This window comes from Heterodontus francisci, chromosome 1 (genome assembly GCF_036365525.1).
Source record: "Heterodontus francisci isolate sHetFra1 chromosome 1, sHetFra1.hap1, whole genome shotgun sequence".
Taxonomy (NCBI): domain Eukaryota; kingdom Metazoa; phylum Chordata; class Chondrichthyes; order Heterodontiformes; family Heterodontidae; genus Heterodontus; species Heterodontus francisci.
This window is the reverse complement of record NC_090371.1, coordinates 259,458,857-259,486,790: the sequence shown is the minus strand read 5'-3', so window position 1 is coordinate 259,486,790 and position 27,934 is coordinate 259,458,857. Positions and strand designations below refer to the sequence as shown.

The 27,934-nt window shown below is 44.6% G+C and overlaps 1 protein-coding gene across 1 annotated transcript in view; it reads left to right on the top strand.

Annotated features, from left to right (window-relative positions):
• LOC137375984 (cystine/glutamate transporter-like) overlaps positions 1-19,628 on the top strand; it is a 225,706-nt gene extending 206,078 nt beyond the window's left edge. Inside the window, exon 12 of the mRNA XM_068043829.1 lies at positions 13,027-19,628. Coding sequence (XP_067899930.1) covers positions 13,027-13,091 — 65 coding nt within the window. The 3' untranslated portion in view covers positions 13,092-19,628. The remainder of the gene's footprint in view (positions 1-13,026) is intronic.
• Positions 19,629-27,934: the final 8,306 nt, after the last annotated feature.

The window sequence follows — 27,934 nt, the reverse complement described above, 5'->3', positions numbered from 1 at the left end:
CTAAAAAAAGAGTAATTTTGCTTATGGTCTGCAGACCTCCAACATATACATTGATTAAGAATCTGATCGCTCCTGTCCTAAAGCCAAATGTATGTAGAGGTAATCCAAATGATCAAAGAACACCAGAGCCTGAAGTTATTTGTGGAACAGATCATGTTTAAACAGAGGAGGCAAAGAGATTATGAAAATGTTTCTGGGTTTGTGGCAGAACTAAGTAAACTGTGTGAAATGTGACTTTGGTGGATTTCTCAGTGATGCAATAAGGGATCATTTTGTCTGAGATTTGAAAGGAAAGTCAATACAGAGGAAACTGTTGGTAGAAGAGAGATTCACATCTACTAGAGCTCTTAAATTAGCACTTGGAATAGAGACTGCTGTCAGGCCTCACAATGAGTTACATACCACATGTCCAACAGCTCTGGAGTGAACAGCCTCACCCAACCATGTTGGAGATGTGATAAAAGTCATATGACAAGTGCACAGAGTCTGGCCATTTAGCTAAGCATTGCCAGAAGCCAGTAGGTACAGTTAGGTTGGATGCAGGGGAAGAAAAGGAAGCTCCCAGTCGTATCATAGTACTATCTGAGATCAACAGAAGGAAGAACAAAAAAAAACTGTGTCTGTATAGAAGGTATTAAGTGTGAATTTGAACTGGATGCTGAGTCTATGGTAACTATTATATCATCAAAAGTATATGAACAAACAACATAAGAATATAAGAAATAGGAGCAGGAGTAGGCCATTCAGCCCCTCAAGCCTGCCCCGCCATTCAATAAGATCATGGCTGATCTGTCCCAGGTCTCAACTCCTCTTTCGGTCCTGCTCCGCCTAACCCTTGACTCCCCGAGATTTCAAAAATCTATCTACCTCCTCCTTAAATACATTTAGTGACCTAGCCTCCACAACTCTGAGGCAGAGAATTCCAGAGATTCACCAATCTCTGAGAGAAGAAATTCCTTTGCATCTCAGTTTTAAATGTGTGCCCCCTTATTCTGTAACTATGTCCCCTAGTTCGAGATTCCCCCACTAGTGGAAACATCTTCTCAACATCTACTCTGTCTAGCCCCCTTAAAATCTTATATGTTTCTCTTAGATCACCTCTCATTCTTCTAAACTCCAATGATTTTTTAGATTAGATTAGAGATACAGCACTGAAACAGGCCCTTCAGCCCACCGAGTCTGTGCCGACCATCAACCACCCATTTATACTAATCCTACACTAATCCCATATTCCTACCAAACATCCCCATCTGTCCCTATATTTCCCTACCACCTACCTATACTAGTGACAATTTATAATGGCCAATTTACCTACCATCCTGCAAGTCTTTTGGCTTGTGGGAGGAAACCGGAGCACCCGGAGAAAACCCACGCAGACACAGGGAGAACTTGCAAACTCCACACAGGCAGTACCCGGAATCGAACCCGGGTCCCTGGAGCTGTGAGGCTGCGGTGCTAACCACTGCGCCACTGTGCCTAACCTGTTTAGCCGTTCTTGATAAAGGGCGGCACAGTGGCGCAGTGGTTAGCACCGCAGCCTCACAGCTCCAGCGACCCGGGTTCAATTCTGGGTACTGCCTGTGTGGAGTTTGCAAGTTCTCCCTGTGTCTGCGTGGGTTTTCTCCGGGTGCTCCGGTTTCCTCCCACAAGCCAAAAGACTTGCAGGTTGGTAGGTAAATTGGCCATTATAAATTGCCCCTAAAATAGGTAGGTGGTAGGGAAATATAGGGACAGGTGGGGATGTGGTAGGAATATGGGATTAGTGTAGGATTAGTATAAATGGGTGGTTGATGGTCGGCACAGACTCGGTGGGCCGAAGGGCCTGTTTCAGTGCTGTATCTCTAAACTAAAACTAAACTAAACAACCCCTTCATCCCAGGAATCAGCCTAGTGGAAATGTTTTGGGAAATTGCCCTACAATAATTCAACATCTTACTGAACAGTTATTCTGGACACCCATTGCCAGTACTGGGGGGAAATAAAAGACACTTTTAACTAAGCTAAGTTCTGAAGAAGGGTCACTGACCTGAAATGTTAACTCTGCTTCTCTCTCCACAGTTGCTGCCAGACCTGCTGAGTATTTCCAGCATTTCTTGTTTTTATCTTAAAGAAGCTAATCTGGGGTTGAATGCCTGTTTTTGAACCCCAATGCCAAAGTCAACAAAAATTGGGCAGAGCATGCACTGCACATATTCCTTTCAGTTTATACAGTTTTACAGCAGCCTAACCAACAGGCCATCAAAGAACTGCAGGAGGCCATCAAACAACAGGTAAGTTTTCATATTTTCATGTGGAGCCAAGAGAAGCAGGAGTGCCATTCCTGGATCACAGCAATGCCACCTGCTGTTGGGCTGTTGTCATACTTATTCCCCTCCGATTCACCTCACCACCCCTCCACCTCCCAAAACCTACCTGCCCGAATTTTGAGAAGCCGCCCTTCCCCAACCTGCAGAAAGCTGCATCAATTGCTCTCTGGTATAGAGGTGGAGCCAAATTTCCTGTGAGCCTCAGGCCTTCATCTTTGTTGCAGGCCCATTGCTGTGCCCACATTTTGCCAGTTTCCAATGGCAGACCAATCCCCCCACCTCTGAGTAGCTTGAGACCAACAAGCCTCTATTTTTCACCTCAGCTATCCCAGAATGGAGCCTGTCCAATTTTGTGTCTGTGAATTTAAATAGGCAGACGATCAGACTCACTGTTATGGTTGTAAAACCTGCAGGCCCAATTTTCCATGATGTCGTCATTTAGTAGTACAGAACTTGAGTATTGCTGAAAATAGAGGCATGTTATCGAAGCTTTTAGTCTTGCACTCATCAGAACAATCACAAGAATAACCAGTGTAAAGGGAAAACACAACATATACGGCATAAGAAGAGAGTGATGATTGGTTGGCAAGTGAACTCTGATTGGTAGAGGCATTGCCATGGCAAATGCACCAGTATACAGTGACTGACAGTTAACTACCAAGCTTTGTTTAAAATTTAAACCGGGAAGCGTGACTCTGATTGGTCAAGGCATTGCCCTGAGGACTGAACCAGCGAATAGCTGTCACTTACTTTGTTCAGCTGAAACAGGCGCAATGTTTGTACATATTCTGTCTGCAAAGAACAGCGCCCTGTGTATTAATATATGTAGCTTCCAATACCCGCGAATGCACCACACTGCGAGCCCTACTGACAATCTTAAATTGGTTGTCAGAGTAATTCTTAGCACACTGTGGATTATTTAGCAAATGTTGTCCAATCGCGGAATCACATCTAATGTTGGACACTGTGTTTTGAGTTTTTCACGCTGCTACTATGTAGTAGCAACACATGTGGTGTTCGCCACTAACAGGATGCTGCCGTCAAGCCAAAACAACGTTCTGCCTATCACACAAATAAGTAATGTGATATATGAATTTGAATGCCAGCATGATGCTAGGTATATAGGCCGTATGTCCCAATGACTGGCGGTTCGTATCAAACAACATGTCCCTTTTCTGCTGTTCGCAATGGGCAAGGTACAGGCCATATCCAACCAGCCCGTGCTTGCAAAACTCAAAACACATTGTCCAACATTAGATGTGATTCCACGATTGGACAACATTTGCTAAATAACCCTCAGTGTGCTAAGAATTACGCTGACAACCAATTAAGATTGTCAGTAGGGCTTGCAGTGTGGCGCATTTGTGCATACTGGAAGCTACACATATTAATACACAGGGCCCTGTTCTCTGCAAACAGAAATAATATGTACAAACATTGCGCCTGTTTCAGCTGAACAAAATAAGTGACAGCCATTCGCTGGTTCATTTCTCAGGCCAATGCCTTGACCAATCAGTCAAGCTGCCTGGTTTAAATTTTAAACAAAGCTTGGTAGTTAACTGTCAGTCACCGTAAACTGGTGCATTTGCCATGGCAACGCCTCTACCAATCAGAGTTCATTTGCCAACCAATCAGCACTCTCTTCTCATGCAGTATAAGTTGTTGTTTTGCCTTACATTGGTTATTCTTGCAATTGTCCTGATGAGTGCAAGACGAAAAGCTTCGACAACATGTCTCTATTTTCAGCAATTTCCATTATGTGTTCCGTGCAGTTGATCCTTTACACCCAAGCGTGACAACAGGAACTTCTAGCATGCATCCCACACTAATGATGTCGGTCATATTTAACTCAGTATGCTATTGTTACAGAATCTCTCACCCCATAATGATTAATCTTGTTATCATATCCCATTAAAAATCCCACTTTGGCATGTCCTGTGGTTTATTGGTTTTATTTTTCAGGAAAATTATATTTTGTTGAACAAATTGAATCGAGCATGCCAATAATCCTGAAAAAGCAATTGAGTATCACTGCAGACCACCACAAAATCATGACTTATTGGATCCCATTGTATTCCCAAGAAACCAGCACAGATTGTGAAGGAATTACAACAGGCATATAGGCAGCAGACTGCTAGATAATTGGGATGATGCAACTAGACTACAAATTAGAGCATGCGCATAGCCACTATACTGACTCAAAAGTAAGGATAGATACACATTTACTGAACTGCTGAAGAATCTACAGAATCATAACATTTACAGCACAGGAAACAGCTACTCAGTTTATCTACCATCTACCTGTGCTAGTTCTTCAAATAGAACTGTCTGCTTTAATACTATTCACCTTTCCTCTGTATCCTTTTACATTCTTCCTTTTCAAATGCTTGTCCAATTTTTATAGTACTACTTCAACAGCCACCTGTAGTAAAGCATTCCATGTTCTCCTAATTATCTCTGTGAAAAGTATCTTCTTTCTTCTAGGCACAATCCTGAGTCTCCTTCCTCTAGTAACTGATAGTTTTCAATGGTTAATCATTTTTTCACTAGTTAGCCATTGAATATTTTGAAAATCTCTATTAGATCCATCCAGATCCTTTTCTATTACAGTGAAAAATCATCCAATTTTTCAAGCATTTCTTCATAACTATAACCTCTCATTCCTGGTAAAATTGTAATGATTCTTTGGTTCTACCCATTCATTGGGTCTACCTTCCTTCCTATGAAGTGGTATAGAGAATTTTACGCAATACTCCAGTTGTAGCTTACTTTATGGCCTGGATATTGCTGTATTAATAATGGCGAGGCTACCAGTACACGGCCTTATTTCAGGGTAAATCTGACAGCAACTTCTGGCATCTGCACATCTGCAGTTAAACATGGAATTCCAGAAGCTGCTGTCAGAGATACTCTGTTCCTCCACAGGGTACACTATTGCAGTCCTCACCAATAGACTTGGCACTAAAATCATTGTCAGGGAGCTAGACTTTGTGTTGGAGGCGGGGCTCCCATCGCTGGGCCGAAAAAGCAGGTTTCCTCCAATCAAAGTTTCAGGAGCAGGGAACCCGTCTGTGTAAAGATGGGGATCCGGCCTCCAAGAGCTGCCGGCCAATCAAAGAGCTTGCAGCTCAGCAGGATCAATAGTACTACTGGGAATGGTGGCCACTGCCTGTACTGCAGAGTCCTCAGACCCAGGGCCAGCACTGGGACCCCAGACAGTGATAGGTGAGGTGGGGTCACTGGGGCCAGTCCGGTAGGCCCCAGCGATGGGTGAAGTTGAGGAGGTTGCCGTCCAGGGGGAGGGGGATCCCGAGGGGCTAAAGTGGTTCCCAGTGAGGGTCCTCCATGGGCCACAGATTGCCCACAAAGGAGGGACAATCCTCCCCCAAACCTGCAGGCAGGGTGCCTTGTTCTACAAGACGTCCTACCCACGTGGCGGAGGCATACCACCACTCCCCCCTCACCCCCACTGCTGGTAAGATGCCAGCAGTGGTGGGAGGAGGCCCTTAATTGCCCTCCGCCATCCATCGCGATATTCCGTGCCCCCCCACCTTCAACCCCGTCTTAGGGTGCCACACAAAATCCCGGACATGGTGTGCACTTACCCACCACGTACCTACCCATGGTTTCCAGACTAAAGTTAAGCTCATACATTTAGAAGTAAGGAGTTTTAATTGTGTAATAAATGATAATTATTGATGAACATCCTTGCTGGCACTGAAAAAATTAATTTTACAAGTGTGGAATCTCATTCTCTCAGAGAAAAAAATAATGTTGGCGATAACGTTTAAGTTTTTCCGTCTGTCTCTTTTTCTCTCTCTGATAATCTCATCTGTATTTTGTATTCTGTATTTGAATTAAATGTAATTTATACTTCCTGGTTTAGACTCTGCATGGCTCAGTAAGGATTCTTCCATCTGATTAGTCAAAGTGCTCGCTGTTCCTTGCCCTGTTCACAAATGCTGTAGATCGCCTGTAGAGTGTACCGCTTTGAAACAGATGCTGGATGATGAGAATTCTCTGTTGACAAGCCTTTTGTGGGTAACTGTACTCAAGGTGAACAGCAAAAGCTGTACTTTCGCTGCTGAGAGGAAAATCCAGGCCAATGACTTCTACAGATTCAACATCAATTCCTTGCTTTTATATATAATGGCCCAATAAAGCACATTTATTCTTTTTACACCTTTAAAGATCACTTTCATGTCTCTGTATTCCTCCATTTTAAGAGTCTTACCACTTAAGGTATACTTCCTTTCACTGTCTTTTTCATGAAATGCACTTCTTCACATTTCGCTGTATTGAACTGTACCTTCCACCAATCTTCCCATTCTAACGTCCATATCCTTCTATAATCTTTGCATTATTTCTCATAAACTGTCATGATGCTTGATTTGGTATCATCAGTGAACTTTGATATTATTTCCATTGTGCCTATATCAAAATCATTCTCTAAATGGAGAACAAAAGGGGTTCCTTCACAGATCCTTGGAGCACACCATTATCTATATCTCACCAACCTGAAGAACATGAACATATACCCTTTGCTTTCTATCACCTAGCTATCCCTCTATCCATTTGGCTACATTTTCTTTAATGCCATGCACCTAAATTTATAGAACAAGTCTCTTATATAAAACCTTATCAAACACCTTTGGTAAATTCATATATATTAGGATATATTGAATTACTTTTATCGATGTATGCTGTGATCACACAATCATAATATCTTACAGCATAGAATGAGGCCATTTGGCCCATCATGCCTATGCCAGGTGGTTTTTCCCCATATAGTCCTGCAGATTTTTTTTCCTTTTCTAGTATATATCCAATTCTCTTTTGAAAGTTACTATTGGATCTGCTTGCAGCACCCTTTCAGATCAAACATTCCAGATCGTAACAATCACTGAGTAAAAACATTTTCTCCTCATCTCCCCTTGTTTTTTGTTTGTCCTCAAAAAATCAAAGTAGTCAAGCATGATAAATATCTTACAAATTCATGCCAACTGTTCTTTATTTGATCCTGCTCTTCTAAGTGCTTACTTATTTTGTGACACATTACAGGCTGTAAATTTTTATCCACTACTGAGGTAAGATTAATTGGCCTATAATTAAATTTTTCCTTTTCTTTGAACACAGGTGTTGTCACCTTCTAGTTGTTTGGCACAATTCGTGGGCGGAATATTGTTGAGGTCCCAACGTCGGGCTCCATGGTGGGAGAGGGGGAGCTGGAAGATCGCCACAGAGCCCGACGCTGGGAATGCCAGGCCCGATCATCCCGGCGGTGACGAGGCTCCGTGGCGGGACCCCACCCCCTGCCGCTGGGCAACAGGACCCAACTTTAAATACTTAAATAAAGGACATGAATACATTAACATAACTTTCACTGCGATCTTGCTGGCTGTCCGCAGTGTCACATGCGGCGGCCGCACTCACGCGCCTTCGCTTTCCCATCCAGTATATGTATATCTGTATATGTCGTGCAGGGAAGCTGGGAGTGGGGGGGCAAGGCTTGACATCTGCACTTTGTGCAGTTGTGACAGGAACATCACATATTGGGCTGAATTTTATTCTCCTGCCACGGGAAGCAGCAGCAGGCAATGAAAATGGCGGCCCACATGTGTGGGCCGCACACCGCCATGCTGCCGCGCTCTAGCGCGCGTTGGCTCACCTGCATATGCCGGGCGCTGGCTCTGCGCTGCTGGCAACAACGTCATCTGTCTCTGCACAGGTGCTGGTGCTATTTTTAAAGAGCTGCCAGATCTGCACTATTGAAGCCCGTACCCCTCCAACCTCCCCCCCCCAGATATTTGGTCCCCCCTCCGCCCACCACCATAAAAAGAAAATAAATGGCTGCCCTGATCCCCCACCCCCCCCCCTGCCAAAACACCTGTATTTAATATGTGACCTCCTCCTACAATTGCACAAGGTGCAGAGGTCACCCCTTCCCCCCTCCCCTCCACTTCACATGCAGACTTGACCCCGTTTCCTGCCCCCCAACAGCACTAAAAATCTTAAACTCCCCCCTTCCCCACCTCGGTGGCACCAGCTTTCCCTGGATAGGAAAGTGAAGGCACGTGAGTGCCGGCTGCCACACGCAAGGCCTCGCGGACAGCCGGCAAGATCGAAGTGAAAAGTATGTTAATATATTCATGTCTTTTATCTAAATATTCAAAGTTGGGTCCCATCGCCGAGTGGTGGGGGGCTGCCAGGGAGCCTCGCCGCCACTGGGAAAATTGGGCCCGGCAATCCTGGCGTCAGGCTCCTTGGTGGGCCGCTGCCTCAGCGATCTTCCAGCACCACCGCCCCCCACCCCCAGCCATGGATCCCAATGTCAGGAGCTCAACAAAATTCAGCCCATGAAATACAAGTGATTTGGTGGGGGAGGGGGAACGGGACAGCCTTTTCTTTTTGCATTGCGGGGCGGTGTAAGAACCAAACTACAATTCTCAGTGTTTTCTCGGGGTGGGTGTACAGGCTCCAACAGTGCAGCCCTTTATAAATGGCACCAGTGCCTGCGCAGAGGCAGCTCATGCCATTGCCAGCATCACAGAGCCTGCCCACACTATGTGTTTGGGGGGGGTTGGGGGGGGGGGCAGACTGCTCAGAGTATGCACACACGATGGATTGGCGGCGCACTGCCTGCATATGTGGGCCGCCATTTTTATCACCTGCTGCGGCTTCCACTGGCGGGAGAATAAAATTCAACCCCTTGTTTCCAAAGGTTTTTGTAAAATTATGGTTGTTGCCTTCAATTTCTCTTCTCCAGTTTCTTCAATAATCTGGAATGTCGCAAATTTGTAAATGGTTTACAAAGGGATGGCTAATTAATGGCCAGAGGGCATGCTCACTTCCAATTAAGGATGGCAGGCGGGCTCCCAAAGCTGGAGGGCCAATAGGAGACCCTCCAGGACTGAGAGAGCAGCAGCCTGCCGATGCAGGTAAAGGAGACAGAGAGAGAGCCCTCTCAGCACTTCCAAAATATTTAAAAATGTAATTGTCTACAGCTGCTGGACTGCCATTGTGGAGGAGAAACCCTTCCATAGGGCAGGCTACGACCACAGCTATGGCCATCTTTTGACATGGCACTGGGGTTGTGGGTGATTGTTTAAATGTTTCTGGTGCATTGGCCCTGGTCTGCCACCAGCCAGCCACCTCTTTCACTGGCCATGCTTTGGCCACAGTAAGGGGGCAGGGTCCCACCTGCCAAATGGAAAATTCTAGTCGGTGCAGGAGAGGGTGTTTAATAGGCCTCTTAATTGCCTTGATTGACTACCCACCGCTTGTAAGAGTGTAGCTATTTCACCCCTGACCTGGCTTATTTGAAAATGGCTCGGATGTGGGACCATGCCAGCAAACTGTCACGCTGGCCAGCAGCAAGAAATTCCAGGCATACTTGCCACTGGTCCCGCCCCCACCAACCACTGAAAATTCAGCCCGGTGTCTTTTTGAATAGTTATCTCCAGTACTGCCTCTTTGACATCCTCCTCAGTCCCACTCTCACTTTCCTCTGTAAAAACTGATCCAGTTCCACTATTACCTCACTCTCAATACAAAATGGTCACTTCATCTTTAAATATTCTCACCCTTTCTTTTAGTTCTTATGAGCTTATAAGGAAACCGCAAGAACTTTTATATGTTGAATTGTAGTGCTGTTTCATACTCCCTTCTAGCCTTCCTAATATTTCTGCTTTACTCATATTCAGTTTTCTTCTGAGCGCCTCTGTATTTATCACATGTTACTTTTTCAACTCAGTCACACAGATGAGATAAAAAATAAAAAATTGGGAGAGGCGTAAAATGGCAGCTGATCCAATATTGTCTGCTTTACACTAATCAATCAAAGACAAAGCCTATATTTCTCTAATTTTGTTGTATTCCCTTTAAGCCTCTGAGTCTCAAATGCATTGCTCAGCTGCCATTTCAGTATAGGTTTATCTTGAGCTCCACTCTTATTTTCAAAATGAATCTGATTAGGGTATGTCACCATTTTCCACATGCCGTCCTACTTGCAAGTTGCAAACTAGTCCTACTTCATTACCCAGAACTAGATCTAGCACTGCGTCCGTCCTTGTTGCAAATGCAAGATACTTTTAAGGAAACAGTTCTGGATGTATTTTAAGCATCTCTCCTCAGTTTTACCATGAACATTTGTCTTGTACCAGGATATTTTAGGATAGTTTTAGTTAATGTACCCCATTATTACAACGGCCTGCATTTTCTCCCTCAATTTCTTTTCTGCTATTCAATGGTCTAAAATGCATTCCCAAAACAGAGTTAGATTGCTCTCCTTTCTTAATTCTATCCAGACATGTTAGGATAGGCATATAGCTATTAGACCACTGGAGAATCCCAACATTGTCAATACGCTGATGCGAATCTGCTATCAGGGAACATAGATTTTGAAACTTCAGTCATATTATTATACTAAACTGTTAATGGACTGCATATTGTTATATGTTTGGTTAGTCTAGCTAGGAGAGATTATTGAAGCCGGAATTTTATGGTGGGCGGACGGGAGCCGGCCTCTGACGTAAAAGTCAGTGGCGAACCCAGATCCGCCTCGCATGGGGATCCATTCCGTATTTTACCGGTCCCCAGGCTTTAATTGTTCTGAGAAAGGACTTCCATCTGCTTGAGGGAGGAAGTTCCGCCTCAATGAGCTGCCAGCCAATCAGCGGGCCGGCAGCTCTTAGTCCCAGCAGCGCAACCGTGAGCGGTTGCCACTGCTGGGACTGCAGCCCAGTGTGCATAGAAGATGCCTGGGAGCCGGGAAGGCAGGCAAGTTTTGGTTGCCTCGCCGGGGGTAAATTGATCTGGCCCTGGCAAGGCAAGGGTGATCGTTTGTGGGGGAAGTGGGGTGTGTTAGATCTTGGGGGTGGTTGGGGTAGCGGGGCCGTCCCTCCATCGGGCACCCTGTGCCCGATGAGCAGGCCCCCGCCCCACCCCCGAGATGATTGGAAGCTACCTGCTTTTCCCAGGCATTTTTTCCCAGCTCCAGAACACCCGCTTGCCACGTGTAAAATCCGTGTGGAGGCAGGCGAAGGCCAGGCCATTTTTCGCCCCACCCGCCCTAGGTAAAGGAGGTGGGAGCAGGTCGGGAAAGTCTCCTGGAGCCTCCCGCTCCATTTTACACCACCCTCCACGCCACCGTCTGGCTCGTTGGGGTGACGTAAAATTCCGGCCAGAGTCTTTGCTAAGTTTTAACGATAACTAGTTTATTACTTATTACAGAACTATATACAACTTTACTTAAGCATCTCTAACTCCTCTGATACCATGCTGCTTCTTCTTCTCTTCAAGTCTCTTTCTCATGTGATCTCTTACATTATCATAGTGGGAGGTGTTATTCACATGGTCCCAAACATCAAACCTTATACTACACATATGAATCACAACATCAATTGTAGGTTTTCTAAGCTAAATTGTTCGTCACCCAATTGCTAAAGTTATTTTGTTTCATCACAATATTCCATGATTCATCAGTAAAAAAATAGCAATCTGTCCAGGTATGGAACAAAATAGTAAGTGAATTTGTTAGCTGGACTGAAGGGAAAAAGAAGTCATATTATTCTCCTTGTGCATGCAAGTGAAGTTTTTGAAAGATTCTACCTGAAGACTAAAAATCAAATAAAAGTTGCAAGAATTTCATCCCACCTTCAAGATTAGTGAATAGGTAAAATTGGTAGCGTACTTTTCAAACTAGGATTACTAATGACAAAGATTTCCATTAAAGAGGATCTGAATGGATTTATGATTCTTATACAAAGACAAAACAGAAGAAATCTTTCCCCTTAGTCGTTCAACCCCCAGGGGATTTAAAATATATTGGAGTATAGACAGGAATTTACATAGGCAGAGAAATTGAATGGATTGATAGAAGCAAGATGGCTCGTTGGATTGATGGATATTCCAGAAAATTAAGCCAGATAGTAAGAATTTATTAAAATAGAAAAACAGCACTTCACTGGCACTCAATTTCTTATAATTATTACAAGAGAAACCCACAGAAGTAAGAGTGTGCAAACATCTGAACTGGACTAAAATTCAGACATTTGCCAATTACTCCATGTCATTTCAATTCAGATTACTTTCAATTGCCAGTACCTTTGGAGCTCATCCCTGATAATATGCATTAATTTGCGGCAAATCTACAAGAAATGGAAGTGTCATTCTGGTGCAGTTGGTCCGCGTGAAGGATCAATCTTATATTTTATCCTTGTCATTTTTTGATCTGGGAGTTAGTTACATTTGTGGATGAAAGTGGAAAAATACTGCATTCCTCAATGCAGTTATATTCCCATCTTAATGAGACCCAATGTGCAAACAAAAATGAGGCAACTGATCTCTGTTTAATGTATCACTGAATGACTGTAGGTGGAAATTTGCAGAATATTGTATTAATAGACAGGCATACATGTGTCAATATATCCTCTAGTCAATAGATTTCTGGAAGAAAGACAGAAACCACTGGGAATGTACAGCAGTTTAGTCGAAATTTGAAACAAAATATAGTAATGGTTGAGGTATAGTCCTTCTTATGAAAGCTCACAACTGAAACGTCCACCTATCTTTCTCCTGCAGATACTGACTGCTGTCCATTTTCAAAATGTTGTCCATTTATTTCAGATTTACAGTACCTTTTTTTTTTTCATTTTTCTTTTTATTCCTCCTAGGACTAACTGTGGAAAAAACGCTCGTAACCTTTTGTTTTCTGTTGCAGAGTCAATGACCAAGGCAGTCCAGATCATTATGGAGGTAGTGCCACCTGAAGAACATGATGACTGATTAGCTTCACTGGTGGGACTTGCTGCTGTTTGTTATGAATACTGTGAGACTGCAAATGTCAAAGAAATGTTTGACCGTTTCAACAGAGGCATCCACTGGAATCCTAATTTCTTCCCAAGACTTCAAAAAAATAATTCTGGGACATTCTGTGCCTCTGAAATCTGTGATGCGGTATTCTCCTGGTCTTTTGCCAGGTGTGAGACTGGCATAACTGGCAGAGAAAGAGCATATACAATTGTTTCTGCCATTTCTCTGGGGGTAGGAGGATCATCCACCAAAGTTATGGCAAGAGACCAGGAGAAATCCCCTCCCCTTCCCCATCTCCATTAGGATTTCAGGGTCAAGGTATTTCCTTTTTTTCTGTAAGTAATGTACGTAGTCTTTCTAATAATGAGCTAGAGGCTTGTGTTTATGAATGCAGTATCTTTTTTTCAGCAAGTGTGTGTAAATGTACAAGCCAACCATTTTTTTAGTCTGGAAGCACAAAGTCAGAGTTACTTTGTATATTAAGTAATGCAGTTGTGCTGGAGATATGGCTGTGCTTATTTTTCTGCTTGTAAACAAGGATATTGTATTTTGTGGTCACGTACTGTTGGTATTTCTGCAAAGGCCTTATAAAGATATGGTTGGGTGTGCCTCATTTAAACACTGAATCATATCTATTACACCAGCTGCAATCATTTACTGTGATTGCCAGAACCTATCTCTTTGCTAAGATTTGCCTTTAGGGAAACTTTAAAGATTCCTGTATTTCAGATGGCAATTTTAGAGTCATAGAGTCGTACGGCATAGAAACAGGCCCTTCGGCCACTGCGTCCATGACGACCATAATGCCTATCTATACTAATCCCACTTGCTTGCATGAATTCCATATCCCTCTATGCCTTGCTCCAGATGTACCTGTCCAGATGCCTCTTAAATGTTGCTACTGTTCCTGCCTCCACCACCTCCTCAGGCAGTTCATTCCAGATCCCCACTATTCTTTGTGTGAAAAATGTACCCCTTTGATCCCCTTTAAACTTCCTTCCTCTCACCTTAAATCTATGCCCTCTAGTTTTAGTCACCCCTACCATGGGAAACAGACTCTGGCTATCTACCCAATCTATGCCTCTCATCATTTTATATACCTCTATCATGTCCTCTCTCAGCCTCCTTCGCTCCAGGGAAAACAGACCCAGCCTATCCAATCTCTATAACTCAAGCCCTCCAAACCAGGCGACATCCTTGTGAATCTTTTCTGTACCCTCTCCAGCTTAATCACATCTTTCCAGCAGTGTGTCGACCAGAACTGCACACAGTATTCCAAATGCGGCCTAACCAACGTTTTGTACAACTGTAACATGATGTCCCAACTCTTGTACTCAATGTCTCGGCCGATGAAGGCAAGCATGCCATACGCCTTCTTCACCACCCTGTCTACCTGTGTTGCCACTTTCAGGTAACTATGTACTTGCACCCCAAGGTCTCTCTGCTCAACAATACTCCCCAAGGCCCTGCCACTCACTGTATATGTCCTGCCCTGGTTTAATTTCCTAAAATGCATCACTTCGCACTTGTCTGCGTTAAATTCCATTTGCCAATCCCTTGCCCACTTTCCCATTTTATCTATATCCTGTTGTAACCTTAGACAACCTTCTTCACTGTCCACTATACCACCAATTTTGGTGTCATCTGCAAACTTACTAATCATACCCCCAACATTCACATCCAAGTCATTAATATATATGACAAATAACAGAGGGCCCAGCACTGATCCCTGCGGCACACCACCGGCCTCCAATCTGAAACACAACCCTCCACTACCACCCTCTGCCTCCTATCACCAAGCCAATTTTGTATCCAATTGGCTAGGTCACCCTGGATCCCATGTGTTCGAACCTTCTGGACCAGCCTACCATGCGGGACCTTGTTAAAGGCCTTGCTAAAGTCCATGTAGACAATGTCCATCGCCCTGCCCTCGTCAATCCTCTTGGTCACCTCCTCAAAAAACTCAATCAAATTCATGAGACATGATTTCCCACACACAAAGCCATGCTGACTATCCTTAATCAGACCTTGCCTTTCCAAATGCATATACATCCTGTCTCTCTGAATCCCTTCCAATAACTTTCCCACCACTGATGTAAGGCCTGTAGTTCCCTGGATTATCCCTGCTGCCCTTCTTAAATAAAGGCATAATATTAGCTATCCTCCAGTCTTCCGGTATCTCACCCATGGCTAACGATGATACGAAAATCTCTGCCAGGGCCCCAGCAATCTCCTCCCTTGCTTCCCATAGCATCCTAGGATACACCTGGTCAGGCCCTGGGGATTTATCTACCTTAATACACTTCAAAAACTCCAATACCTCTTCCTTTGTAATGTTGATGTGCTCCAGGATATTTCTGTTCCCTCCTTTGAACTCACTAACTTCCATGACCTTCTCCACGGTAAATACAATCGAGAAGAATTCATTTAAGACCTCGCCCATTTCCCATGGCTCCACACATAGATTACCACACTGATCCTAAAGGGAACTTACTCTCTCCCTAAATACCCTTTTACTCTTAATATACTTAGAGAAAGAGAGATACAACACTGAAACAGGCCCTTTGGCCCACCGAGTCTGTGCAGACCAACAACCACCCATTTAAACTAATCCTACACTAATCCCATATTCTTTACCACATCGCCACCATTATTCTACCACCTACCTACACAATTTACAATGGACAATTTACCTATCAACCTGCAAGTCTTTGGCTGTGGGAGGAAACCGGAGCACCCGGCGGAAACCCACCCACAGGGAGAACTTGTAAACTCCGCACAGGCAGTACCCAGAACTGAACCCGGGTCGCTGGAGCTATGAGGCTGCGGTGCTAATCACTGTGCTGCCTTATAGAATCTTTTAGGACTCTCCTTTATCTTATCTGTCAGGGAAATCTCATGGCCGCTTTTCGCCCTCCTAATTTCCTTCTTAAGTGTACTCCTACATCCCCTATACTCCTCGAGGGACTCGCTTGATCCCAGCTGCCTATACCTGACATATGCCTCCTTCTTTGTCCTGACCAGACCCTCAATATCCCTCGTCAACCAAGATTCCCTAAACTTGCCAGCCTTGCCCTTCCATCTAACAGGAACATGCCGGCCCTGGACTCTTCCTATCTCACTTTTAGCCTCCCACTTGCCAGACGTCCCTTTACCTGTAAACAGCCTCTCCCATTCAACTTTTGAGAGTTCCTGTCTTTTGCCATCGAAATTAGCCTTCCCCCAATTTAGGACTTCAACCTGAGAACCAGTCCTATCCTTTTCCATAACTATCTTGAAGCTAATAGAGTTATGGTTACTTGTCCCAAAGTGCTCCCCCACTGACACATCAGCCACCTGCCCAGCCTCATTTCCTAAGAGGAGGTCGAGTGTAGCCCCTTATCTAGTAGGGCCATCCACATACTGCTTCAGAAAACTATCCTGGACACACTCAACAGATTCTTCCTCATCTGATCCCTTAGCACTAAGGCAGTCCCAGTCAATATTAGGGAAGTTAAAATCACCTACTATTACAATCCTATAATTCCTACACCTATCTGTGATTTCCCTACATATATGCTCCTCCAATTCCCTCTGACTATTGGGGGCCTATAGTATAATCCCATCAAAGTGATCACCCCTTTCTTATTTCTGAGTTCTACCCATATGGCCTCGCTGGACGTTCCCCCCGGGATATCCTCTCTAAGTACTGCCTTGATGTCCTCCCTAATCAATAGTGCAACTCCCCCTCCTCTCTTACCTCCACCTCTGTCACGCCGGAAGCATCAGTACCCCGGAACATTGAGCTGCCAGTCCTGCCCATCCCTCAACCACGTTTCCGTAATAGCTATAATATCACAATCCCATGTACCGATCCATGCTCTTAACCATCCTTATCTGCCTTACCTGTAAGGCTTCTTGCATTAAAGTAAATGCAGTTTAGTCTACCAGACCTTCCATGTTCCCTGTCCTGCCCCTGCCGAGCCTGCCTACGGGACTTGCTTGCTTTAACCTCTACATTTGCCTTAACTATCTCATCTGAGAGACTACTACTTTGGGTCCCACCCCCCTGCAAGACTAGTTTAAACCCTCCCGAGTAGCACTAGCAAACCTTCCCGCAAGGATATTGGTCCCCTTCCAGTTCAGATGCAACCCATCCCTCTTGTACAGGTCACCTATGCACCAGAAGAGATCACAATGATCCAAGTAGCTGAAGCCCTCCCGCCTGCACCAACTCTTCAGCCACGCATTCATTTGCCTTATCCTGCTATCCCTACCCTCACTAGCACATGGCACAGGGAGTAATCCTGGTTACAACCCTGGAGGTCCTGCTTTTTAACCTTCTGCCTAACTCCCTATATTCACTTTGCAGGACCTCATCTCTCTTCCTGTCTATGTCGTTAGTACCAATATGGATCACGACCTCTGGCTGCTCACCCTCCCCTTTCAGAATGTCCTGCAGCCGCTCTGAGACATCCTTGCCCCTAGCACCAGTGAGGCAACATACCATCCTGGAGTCTCGTTTGCTGCCACAGAAACGCCTATCTGCACCCCTTACGATAGAATCCCCTATCACTATAGCTCTTCCACCACTTTTCCTTGCCTGCTGTGCAGCAGAGCCCTCCATGGTGCCACGAACTTGGCTGTTGCTGCTTTCCCCTAGGAGGTCATCCCCCCAACAGTATCCAAAGCGGTATATCTGTTTGAGAGGGGGATGGCCACAGAGGACTCCTGCACTACCTGCCTGCGCCTACTAATCCATCTGGTGGTCACCCATCTCTTTTCTGCCTGTGCAGCCATTACCTGCAGTGTGACCACCTCACTAAACATGCTATCCATGATGTCCTCAGCATCGCCGATGCTCCACAGTGAATCCACCCGCAGCTCCAGCTCCGTAATGCGGGTAGTCAGTAGCTGCAGATGGATACACTTCCTGCACACATGGTCATCAGGGACACTGGAAGCGTCCCTGACTTCCCACATAGCACAGGATGAGCATATCACAGGTGTGAGCTCTCCTGCCATGACTTACCCTTAGATTAATTAGTTACTCCCTGAATTAAAAAATACTAATTACACTAGGGGCCGTGTTCTACCCATTCCAATCTGAAGTCCTTAATAAGCTACACTGAATTAAAATAAAACACTTCAGTAGTACTCACCTTATCACCAGAGGTTTTTTTTTCAACAAAAATAAACTTTCCCCTTTTTTTAAGATATTTAAATGCACTAACAGCAGTGACTCACCAACCAATCACCTTGCAGATCTCCTCTGACGTCACTGTTGGCTTTTTTTTTCAAAACTCCGGCACACTGGAAGAGCTCCTCTCCGCTCCTGGAAGGTAACAGACTGGGCCTCGATCCTCGGGCTCAATTTATAGGCTCCGCTCTCTGCGTTCTCCCCACAGGTCCGCTCCTGGAAGGTAAGAGGTAATTTTAACTACAAATTCAATTCATGTTGGGAATATTGCTTACTTCAGAAGAAATTGCACTTTTTGCCCTGAAGGGGAGTAGGCTTGGTTCTGCCGCCATAACTCTGGCAGGAAACTTGCGGGGAGCTCAACCAAAAATGTATGAATGGCTGAAATCAGCCATCTCCTATCAGGAGACGCCTCACGGCATTTCAGGGCTTTTATGTTTCCTTGCTAAGCGCACATATTGCCAGTGGAACACTGTGACATTCAAGCTGCACTGAGAGAGATACTCTTGTACAAACACTTACCAGATTCATTGGAAAGTCCTTCCTTTTTGATCAGTGATTGGAGATGACATTGATCATCCATGGTGGCAGCAAATCAGCAGCCTGTTTTACACCTCAAACTATTTTTTTTAACCATTGCCTTAGATAAATTTCAGACAAATGTATTAAGTGTTTATATAGTATTATCTCTCAATATAATTTCAAGGCTGTGACTTGTAATTTGTTTCGGCACACATTTATGAAGGTAGTTCTGCTCACAAGAGTGGATAGTTGGGATTCGGACCCAATTTCTTTCTCTCTGTCTTTCCCCATTCATTTACACCTTCCAAATATTCTTCCACATTTCTGTTTTGTTCTCTAGATTCTCACTGGTCTGTCCTGGGCTCTCTTCCCTTTCCTCATTCCTCCGGCTAAATACAGGTTGGCCTCTACCTTTGCGCTCTTCCATTTGCGTTGTTATAAATTGTAGTTTTCGTTTGTGCTTGCCAGTAAGAAAATAAAGAAACTAAACTCATAACAGAACTGACGACCAAGAAACAGACTGAAATTGATGCTTCAGTAATTGTAGTAGGAAAATAGACCTGAGTAAAATGTTGTATTTGTCTGCTTTATACTCATTTTTTTTTGCTCGTGAGGAGAGAAATGTCACCATTTGGAATATGAGATAAATAACACATACAAATTAAATAAAACACAAAATATGATGATAAAGAGAAGCGAAGTGTGAAAATGTTAACAGTTTTGAAATGCAATGGTCTACTGTTTACATACATGTGAGCTTTTTGGGAGGTGATGAAGCATTTGGGTGCTGCTATTGAACTGATCTTTGTTGGCAACTATTTAGATCACATGGTTAAAGTGGTCTTCACTAGAAAATAAACAATGTTGAACATCTGTCAGAGGTGGCTTATATATGTGTTTCATTAGATACATCATTATTACCTTCAGCTAAGTATGTGGACAATTGAGAAAAACATTGCAAAAATATCAAAGCATTGTAACAATTGTAAGACAGTTGGGGAAGATAATATTTAGTGGATGTACCTGTGTGGTTAGAGACATGGGAACAAACATTACGTTACAGGCCATTGGAAACATACCATGGAAGAGATCCAGCTTGCCTGCTGTCTTATACTTTCATTCATGTTGGGAAATCACGTTCCAACTAAGGGCCTGGACATTGGGGTTAATTGGGGGTCCCGATCCCAGACTCTAAATATGACAACATTAGCACTTGGGGAGACTGCCCACCGATCCTATGTATCTTGAACTCATGTGTTGTTGATTTCATCAAGTCCAGGAGCAATCACACTAAGAGATCCTTCAACTTGCTTGTTGGTGACTAGATACATTCACGAGTATCATTCGAGCCACACAGGTGCCAGGCAATGTCTATCTCAAACAAGAGAGAATCAAACCATCTCCCCTTGACATTCAATGGCATTAAATCATTGAATCCCCCAGTATCAACATCCTGGGGGTTACCATTGATCAGAAACTGAACTGCAGTAGCTATATAAATACCATGGCTACAAGAGCAGGTCAGAGGCTAGGAATCCTGCGGTGCGTAACTCACCTCTTGACACCCCAAAGCCTGTCCACCATCTACAAGGCACAAGTCAGAAGTTTGATGGAATACTCTTCACTTGCCTGGATGGGTCCAGCGCCAACAACATTCAAGAAGCTCAACATCATCCAGGACAAAGCAGCCTGCTTGATTGGCACCCGTTCACAAATATTCACTCCCTCCACAACCAATGCACAGTGGCAGCAGTGTGTGCCATCTACAAGATGCACTGCAGCAACGCACCAAGACTCTTTAGGCAGCACCTTCCAAACCCACGACCTCTACCACCTCGAAGGACAGGGGAGCAGATGCATGGGAACACACACCACCACAAGTTCCCCTCCAAGCCACACACCATCCTGACTTGGAACTATATTGCTGTTCCTTAACTGTCACTGAGTCAAAATTTTGGAACTCCCTAATAGCACTGTGGGCGTACATACCCCACATGGACTGCAGCGGTTCAAGAAGGCGGCTCACCACCACCTTCCCAAGGGCAATAAATGCTGGCCTAGCCAGCGAAGCTCACATCCCATGAATGAATAATAAAATAAAACATATTACATAGAATATACAGTACAGAAACAGGCCATTCAGACCAACATGTCTGTCCCAGTGTTTCTGCTGAACATGAGTCTCCTTGCAATAATGATTATAATTGTTGAAAAATTATATCAAAAAATGAAGCTCCAGCCCCTCCAGATAAAGCAGGAGTTGCAATCTAATTCTTTGCAGGTAAATTTCATGAATCATTTCATTCCAGCTGCAAAATAGACACACAGGCGTGACATTAATAACATGGCTTGAATAATTATCGCATGCCACCTTGCTGTGCAACTTTCTCCATCTCAGGTTCCCAGTAGTGTCAGGAAGGATTCTTAAAGGCTGTTAAAATGGCATAAGGGATCCTAGACATTATAAATAGAGGCATACTAAAAGCGAGGAAGTTATGCTAAACCTTTATAAAATACTGGTTAGGCCTCAGGTGGAGTATTTGTCCAATCCTGGGGACCACACTTTAGGAAGGCTGTCAAGGCCTGGAGAAGGCGCAGAGGAGATTTACTAGTATGCGTTACCAGGGATAAGTTACGCAGAGAGAGAAAAGAGAAGTTGGGATTTTTCTTAGTGCAGAGAAGGTTAAGGGGAGATATGATAGAGGTGTTCAAAATCATGAAGCATTTTGATAGAGAAAATAAGAAACTGTTTCCACTGCAGGAGGGTCAGTAATCAGAAGACACAGATTTAAGGTAATTGGTAAAAGAGCCAAAGGGGAGGTGAGGAGTTTTTTTTCTCAGTTGTTATGATCTGGGGCTGAATTCTATAAGCCATGCGGGCCACATTCCAAAGAGCCGCCGCAAGTCTAAGCGCAGTGGCTCATTTAAATAGCCGGGGTGGGTCCTAATGGGCTCGTTCTGTGCTGTATAATTCTATAAGGCATCTACTGAGGACCTTCGTTTCACTAATAAGTAACTTGCAGCTTGTCCAAACTAAGAATAATTTTTTACCCAGTGTGAGCTTGAACTTAATGAAGCAATGCTGCATTAATTCTAATAACTTATCACAAAGTGTCCACGGGTCCCAAAATGGACGCATGGCCTGGACATTAGTGAAGTGGCTTAGATAATAATTTGACACCCCTGTACTGTGCAGCAACTTTCATCATCAGGCTCCAGGCCAGGAAGAATCACTGAATATAGAGCCTTATGCTGGAGAACCTTAACCAAACCAGATCACAAAACCTCTTCCCAGGGAGTATTACAATAGAAGACAAAGGTGAGAAAGTGAAGAGTGTGCAGCAGTAGCAAATACAGAAAATCTCTCTATGCAGAGTGAACTAAACAGAGCAAATTACTTTAACGAAGATGTGCATAGTAAGCCAAATACAACCAAAAACAATTTCAAGTATAAGGGAAATGCCATTAAAAAATACCTGACAAAATGCCCAAAATAAAAGTATGTTCCCTAGAAATCCCAATGCATTTTGGGAATAGACTTAGTGCAACATGGATGGGGAATAAGGAATTTGGAGCAGACTGTTCCCACTGGCTTTCCACTTTGCTCTGGCAACTTTTCACAATTCTGACAGAAGGGCGTTCTCCTTGCCTTGTGATGTCACAGACAGAGGCAGAACTGGTAGGATCCAGGCTCCTCTGGAGGTTTTTCAAGTTCTGCCTAACGTGTAACCAATTGAAGGTAAGCCTGCATGACAGCTTCCACAGGAATTTAACCGCAAATTCTTCTTTTCCCCAGCTACTTCTGTGGAACATATGGTTGTGGTTTCTGTACCATCTTGGTATTGCACTCTTCTGACATCTTATGATAGGCGGTTTCAAATTTGAAATTTTCAGGCTTTGCCATATTTTACATTAACACAATGATCTCTTTAGGATATGTTATTAAAAGACAGGCTACAGCCTGGAATTCTGGGCCTAGCAAAAGGTGGCAACCCCCTCATCCATTACCCATAGTAGCACAGAGGTCTTGGGCGATATTTTATCAGCCCTCTAGGGATGGGCTGGGAGCTGGGGATGGGGCAAAAAATGGTGAGGAAAATCAGGGGGATCAAGTGCCCATTGCCTTTGTCGTGAAAGTGCTTCCATTATTAATATTTTTTGAGGACTCATTTTAGAAGATTGTGAAAATTGGTTCACTTGAAAGAGTGAGGAGATGCCTGGATTAGTTGTATTTAAAATGTTTCTGGAAGGACACTTTGGATTTTTTTTTTAAAGCACTTATTGGAAGAGACAATGAAGTGCTAAATAAACATAAGGAGCCTTGCTGGCTATTAGAGTTGTTTACAAAGAAGTCACATGTCTAGGTTTATGGTCGTCAGGACTTTTTGGCCTTCTGATTTGGGCATGGATTGTTAGAATGCTCAGTTGGTGTGTATCCTGCTAAGAGGGAAGCCACCCAACTCCAAACCCAGAGGCCAATTGAGGCCCTCCACCACATGGGAGGCCATCCAGTAAACCCTGGCGGTTTACCTGTCGGCTTTGGGGGAGAGGCCCACCTGACGGGCACCTGTGATTCACGGAGGGCTCCCAGAAGCAAGGGCCACCCCAGAAGAATCACCCACCTCTGCCCTCACCAACAACCATCCCCATCCCTTACATCGCCAGGGGTCAGCTCACCTCAGGCAAGCATCGGCAAGCTGACCCCACTTACCTGTCTTCTGCAGCCTCCTCCATGGCTGCTGCTCTGAGTCTCCTGCAGTACCAGCAGTGGCCACCACTCCAGGTGGCACTGCTGAGCTGCCAGCCCTCTGATTGGCCGGCAGCTCTTGGGCGGGATTTTGTCCCTTGAAGGGGATGGCATCCCCGACGGCAGACAGTTCATTGCTTGCCCGCTACTGAGATTGGCCAGGGGTCCGATAAATGGCCAAGGAGGTGTCACCGCCAACCCACCACTTACCGGCCCATCGCCGGGACCTCGGTCACCAAAATGAAATCCAGCCTGATAAGTTTAAATCTCGCCATGGCATGGTGAGAAATTGAATTCAATAAATTTGGTCATTTGTTGTCTGGCATAAGAAAAGATGACTAGGAAAGCTATTTAGTTGTTGTAAAACCCAGCTGGTTCACTAATGTACTTTATGAAGGGGAACCTGTTGTTGCTACCTAGTCTGGCTTCCATGTCCCCCACTGGGTGGTTGACTATTACTCCCCTTCAGGGCAACCAGGGATGGGCAATAAATGTTGCCATTCCATATCCCAACACTATATTTAAAAAAATAAGAATTCTATAGCATTTCAGGTACATGGGCCATGATTTTAAAGGGGAAGTGGGCAGGGTGCTCACAAGTTCCAAAGTGGGCAGTGAACCCAGAGATGTGGAGGCCCAGCTGTTAAGATTGACAGGTTTCATTAACGCAGATTATTTTACTGACCTGACCAGTAGCATTTCCTGACCAGGGGGCAGGAGTGGGAATTCAGTGGCAGAAGGTAGATGGCAAGGGGGCTCTGAAGATGACTGGAAGAAGGAGGGGCAGCCTCGGCTTTCTAAAAGGTGAAAAGCTAGGCACTGTGGAGGACCAGAGAGATTGAAGGCTTCATCTGTAGAAATTACTAAAAGCTAGTGTAGAGGTACAAAAATAATTTAGACATCTCATGGAATGTTGGCCTTTATCTCAGAGGGGCTGGCATAGAAATGGGTAGAAGTTATGTTAAAGTTTTATAAAACTCTGGTTAGACCCCATCTGGAGTACTGTGATTAGTTCTGTGCACCACACCTCAGGAAGGATATATTGTCCTTAGAGGGACTGCAGCACAGATTCATCAGAATAATACAGGATTTAAAAGTATTACATTTTGAGGACAGTTTGCATAGACTAGGTTTGTATCCCCTTAAGCATAGAAGATTGAGGGCTGATCTAATTAAGCTGTTTAAAATTATTAAAGAATGTAATATAGTAGATAGAGAGAAACTATCCCTCCTGGTGGAGAAGGCGAAAACAAGGGTGCATAATATTAAAATTAGAGCTAAGCAGTTCATGGTGATGCCAGGAAGCACTTCTTCATACAAAGGGCAGTGGAATCTGGAACTCTCACCACCAAAGAGGTATTGAGGTTAGTTCATTTGAAAATTTCAAAACTGAAGGTGGTAGAATTTTTTAACTGCAAGGGTATTATGCTTTACAGAACCAAGGCAGAAAAATGACGTTAAGATAGCGATCAGCGATAATCTAATCGAATGGTGGAGCAGGCTCAAGCTGCTGAATGAGGTGGTCCTGCTCCTATAAAATAAGTAAAAACAGAAAGTGCTGGAAATACTCAGTAGATCTGGCACCATCTATGGAGAGAGGAACAGAGCTAACGTTTCAGGTTGATGTCCTTTGATCAGAACATGTCCTGTTCCTATTTTCATTCTTTCCTTCTTACTTAGCTGTCTGTACTTCTTCTAGCCCATGGACCACCTCTTGGCAAGTCTAGCCCAAAACAGCTTTCCCCACGCCCTGAGGCCTCCAACTAAAATTGCAAATCAGATCCCAATGACATCATATAGTGCAGAAAGTCAAACATGAACACTTTATTTCATATTAATGTCCTCAGGATCGAACCCTATCACGCTATAAAGACTAAGGCCGGGATTTAACCATGGGCGAAAAGTCGGTGGCAAACCCGCTTCCGCCTCGCGATCCAACCCATATTGTGTGGGTCACCAGGCTTCAACTGGTGTGAGGCGGGGTTTCCACCCGCTTGAGGTAGGCAATCCCGCCTAATAGAGCTGCCAGCCAATCAGCGGGGCGGCAGCTAACTGTCGCAGCAGCGCCACCAGGAGCAGTGGCCACTGCTGGAACTTCAGCCCAGCTTGAAGAAGATATCAGGCAGTCCAGAACAAAGGTAAGTTTTGGTTGCCTTGCCGGGGGTGTTTGGGCAGGCGATGGCAAGGCAAGTGTGGTCAGTTGGGGGAACAGGGAGGCGTATTGGGTGTTGGGTGATTGGGGCAGCAGGGGCGGCCCTCCATCAGGCACAGGGTGCCCAATCATGAGGGTCCCTCCCCCGGGCCGTCAGAGAGCTGTCTGCTTTTGTCAGGCAGCTTATCTCGGGCCTTGGCCGCCTGACTATCCACGCGTAAAATCCCCGTGGAGGCAGGCGAAGTCTCTTAAGTGGCCTTTAAGTGGCCACTTAAGGGTCTTGATAGGCCTGGGATGGGCGGGCCATTTTTCGCCACTGCCGCCCTGCATAAAGTGGTGGAGGAGGTAGGTGCCAGTCGGGAAGGGCTCCCAGAGCCTCCCGCTCCATTTTACACGTTTGATACAAAGGTTTCTTTAACATTCAGGGTTTCCTCAAATACAGGAGGAAATAGAAAGTAATACCAACTAGCTTTTTTTAACAGTTCAAATTGAAACCAAACTTTCCAGAAGTTCAGTCTCGTGACATCTATAAATCTTGGCTTGTCACTTCTTGGTAAACATCTCTCCAAGTCAAAAACAACCCCTGCTGCGTTATTTGAAAGGTGCCTTGGTAACTGTTTACAGTTGAAACTCAGTCCAAACCTTCTGGTGACCTTTTAAAAAAAAACAGCCAAAGTCCCAGCATCTATGGAATCCTTTTTAGCTTTAAAACACAAATTCTCAAAATGTAACTAAACAAAAAATGGAAACACTCATAACACAACACTCAAGAAGCTCGACACCATCCAGGACAAAACAGCCTGCTTGATTAGCACCCTATCCACCACCTTCAACATCCACTCCTGCCACCACCAATGCACAGTGGCAACAGTGTGTACCATCTACAAGATGCATTGCAGCAACTCACCAAGGCTTCTTCAACTGCACCTTCCAAACCCATGACCTCTACCACCTGGAAGGACAAAGGCAGCAGATGCATGGGAACACCACCACCTGCACGTTCCCCTCCAAGCCACACACCATTCTGACTTGAAAATATATCACTGTTCCTTCACTGTCACTGGGTCAAAATCCTGCAACTCCCTTCCTAACAGCACTGTGGGTGTACCTACCCCACATGGACTGCAGCGGCTCGAGAAGGCAACTCACCACCAGCTGCTCAAGGACAATTATGGATGGGCAATAAATGCTGGCCTAGCCAGCAATGCCCACATCCCATGAAAGAAAAAAAAATACAAGAAAAAGCTTGCAGTCTGAGAAACGATATTTCTCTCACTTCCAAATTTCCCTCTTGCTCTAACCTCTGTCCCCGTTGCAACGTTTCTTACTCTCCATCTATTTCATTACTGTTGCTATAGTCAGTGTTCCCTTGCATTTGGTTTCTTCGACTTATACGTCTCCATACATGTTGTTCTTTGTCACTACTCTGTGAGATTAAGATTCACTGGACAGTTTCCTACTGTAACTCATTCTTTCCCAGGACCTGGAAACTGTGGAGCTCCTCATCTCCCTACGTCTTTGCTTCTCCCCACAATTTTCAAGCTTTAAAAGTCCCTGGTCCCTCGAAGTCAGTGGCCTTGTTTCCAGTGGGCAGATCAACCATTCCAAAACAAGGTCATCGGAAACTCTCTGGAAAGGTTGGGAAAATGGAAAATGTTAGTCCTAGCCTATTTTGACCTTTTACCGGTCCTTCCCTCACACTGCCACCAGAATTGTGGAAGAATTGTGTCTAAATGATTTTTGGCTCCTCCATTTACTTGAGTCCCCGTGTGCAATGCCATGGGAACTTGACTCATATCTATATAAAAATAAAAAAAGTAACTCTTTGAAAAGATTAAGGCTGTCTTTGTGTTCATTGTTAATTCTCTGGTCAGCAGGGAACTGCTCACTTTCCCAGACAGACTGCTAATTGTGTCTAATTAGCAGGTGGTGTGAAAACAAAGACAAAAGCTTTGGAAGTCAACAGAATCCAAATTGCCCTGGGCATAGGCTCGCAATGGTACTAATTTCGCTGGCAAAATCAACGACAGATTTTCACTACAAGTGCTGCATTTATATTTCAGACATCCTCACAATGCGGTTGTGCGACAGCAGCTGCAGCTCCTGGTGTTGTCACTGTCATCTACTTTATATGTCTGGGCAGTTGCTACAGCACCTGATGCACATTTCTCTTGCCAATTTTCTTTCCTCCTCGTAAATGCCAACCCAGAAATCAA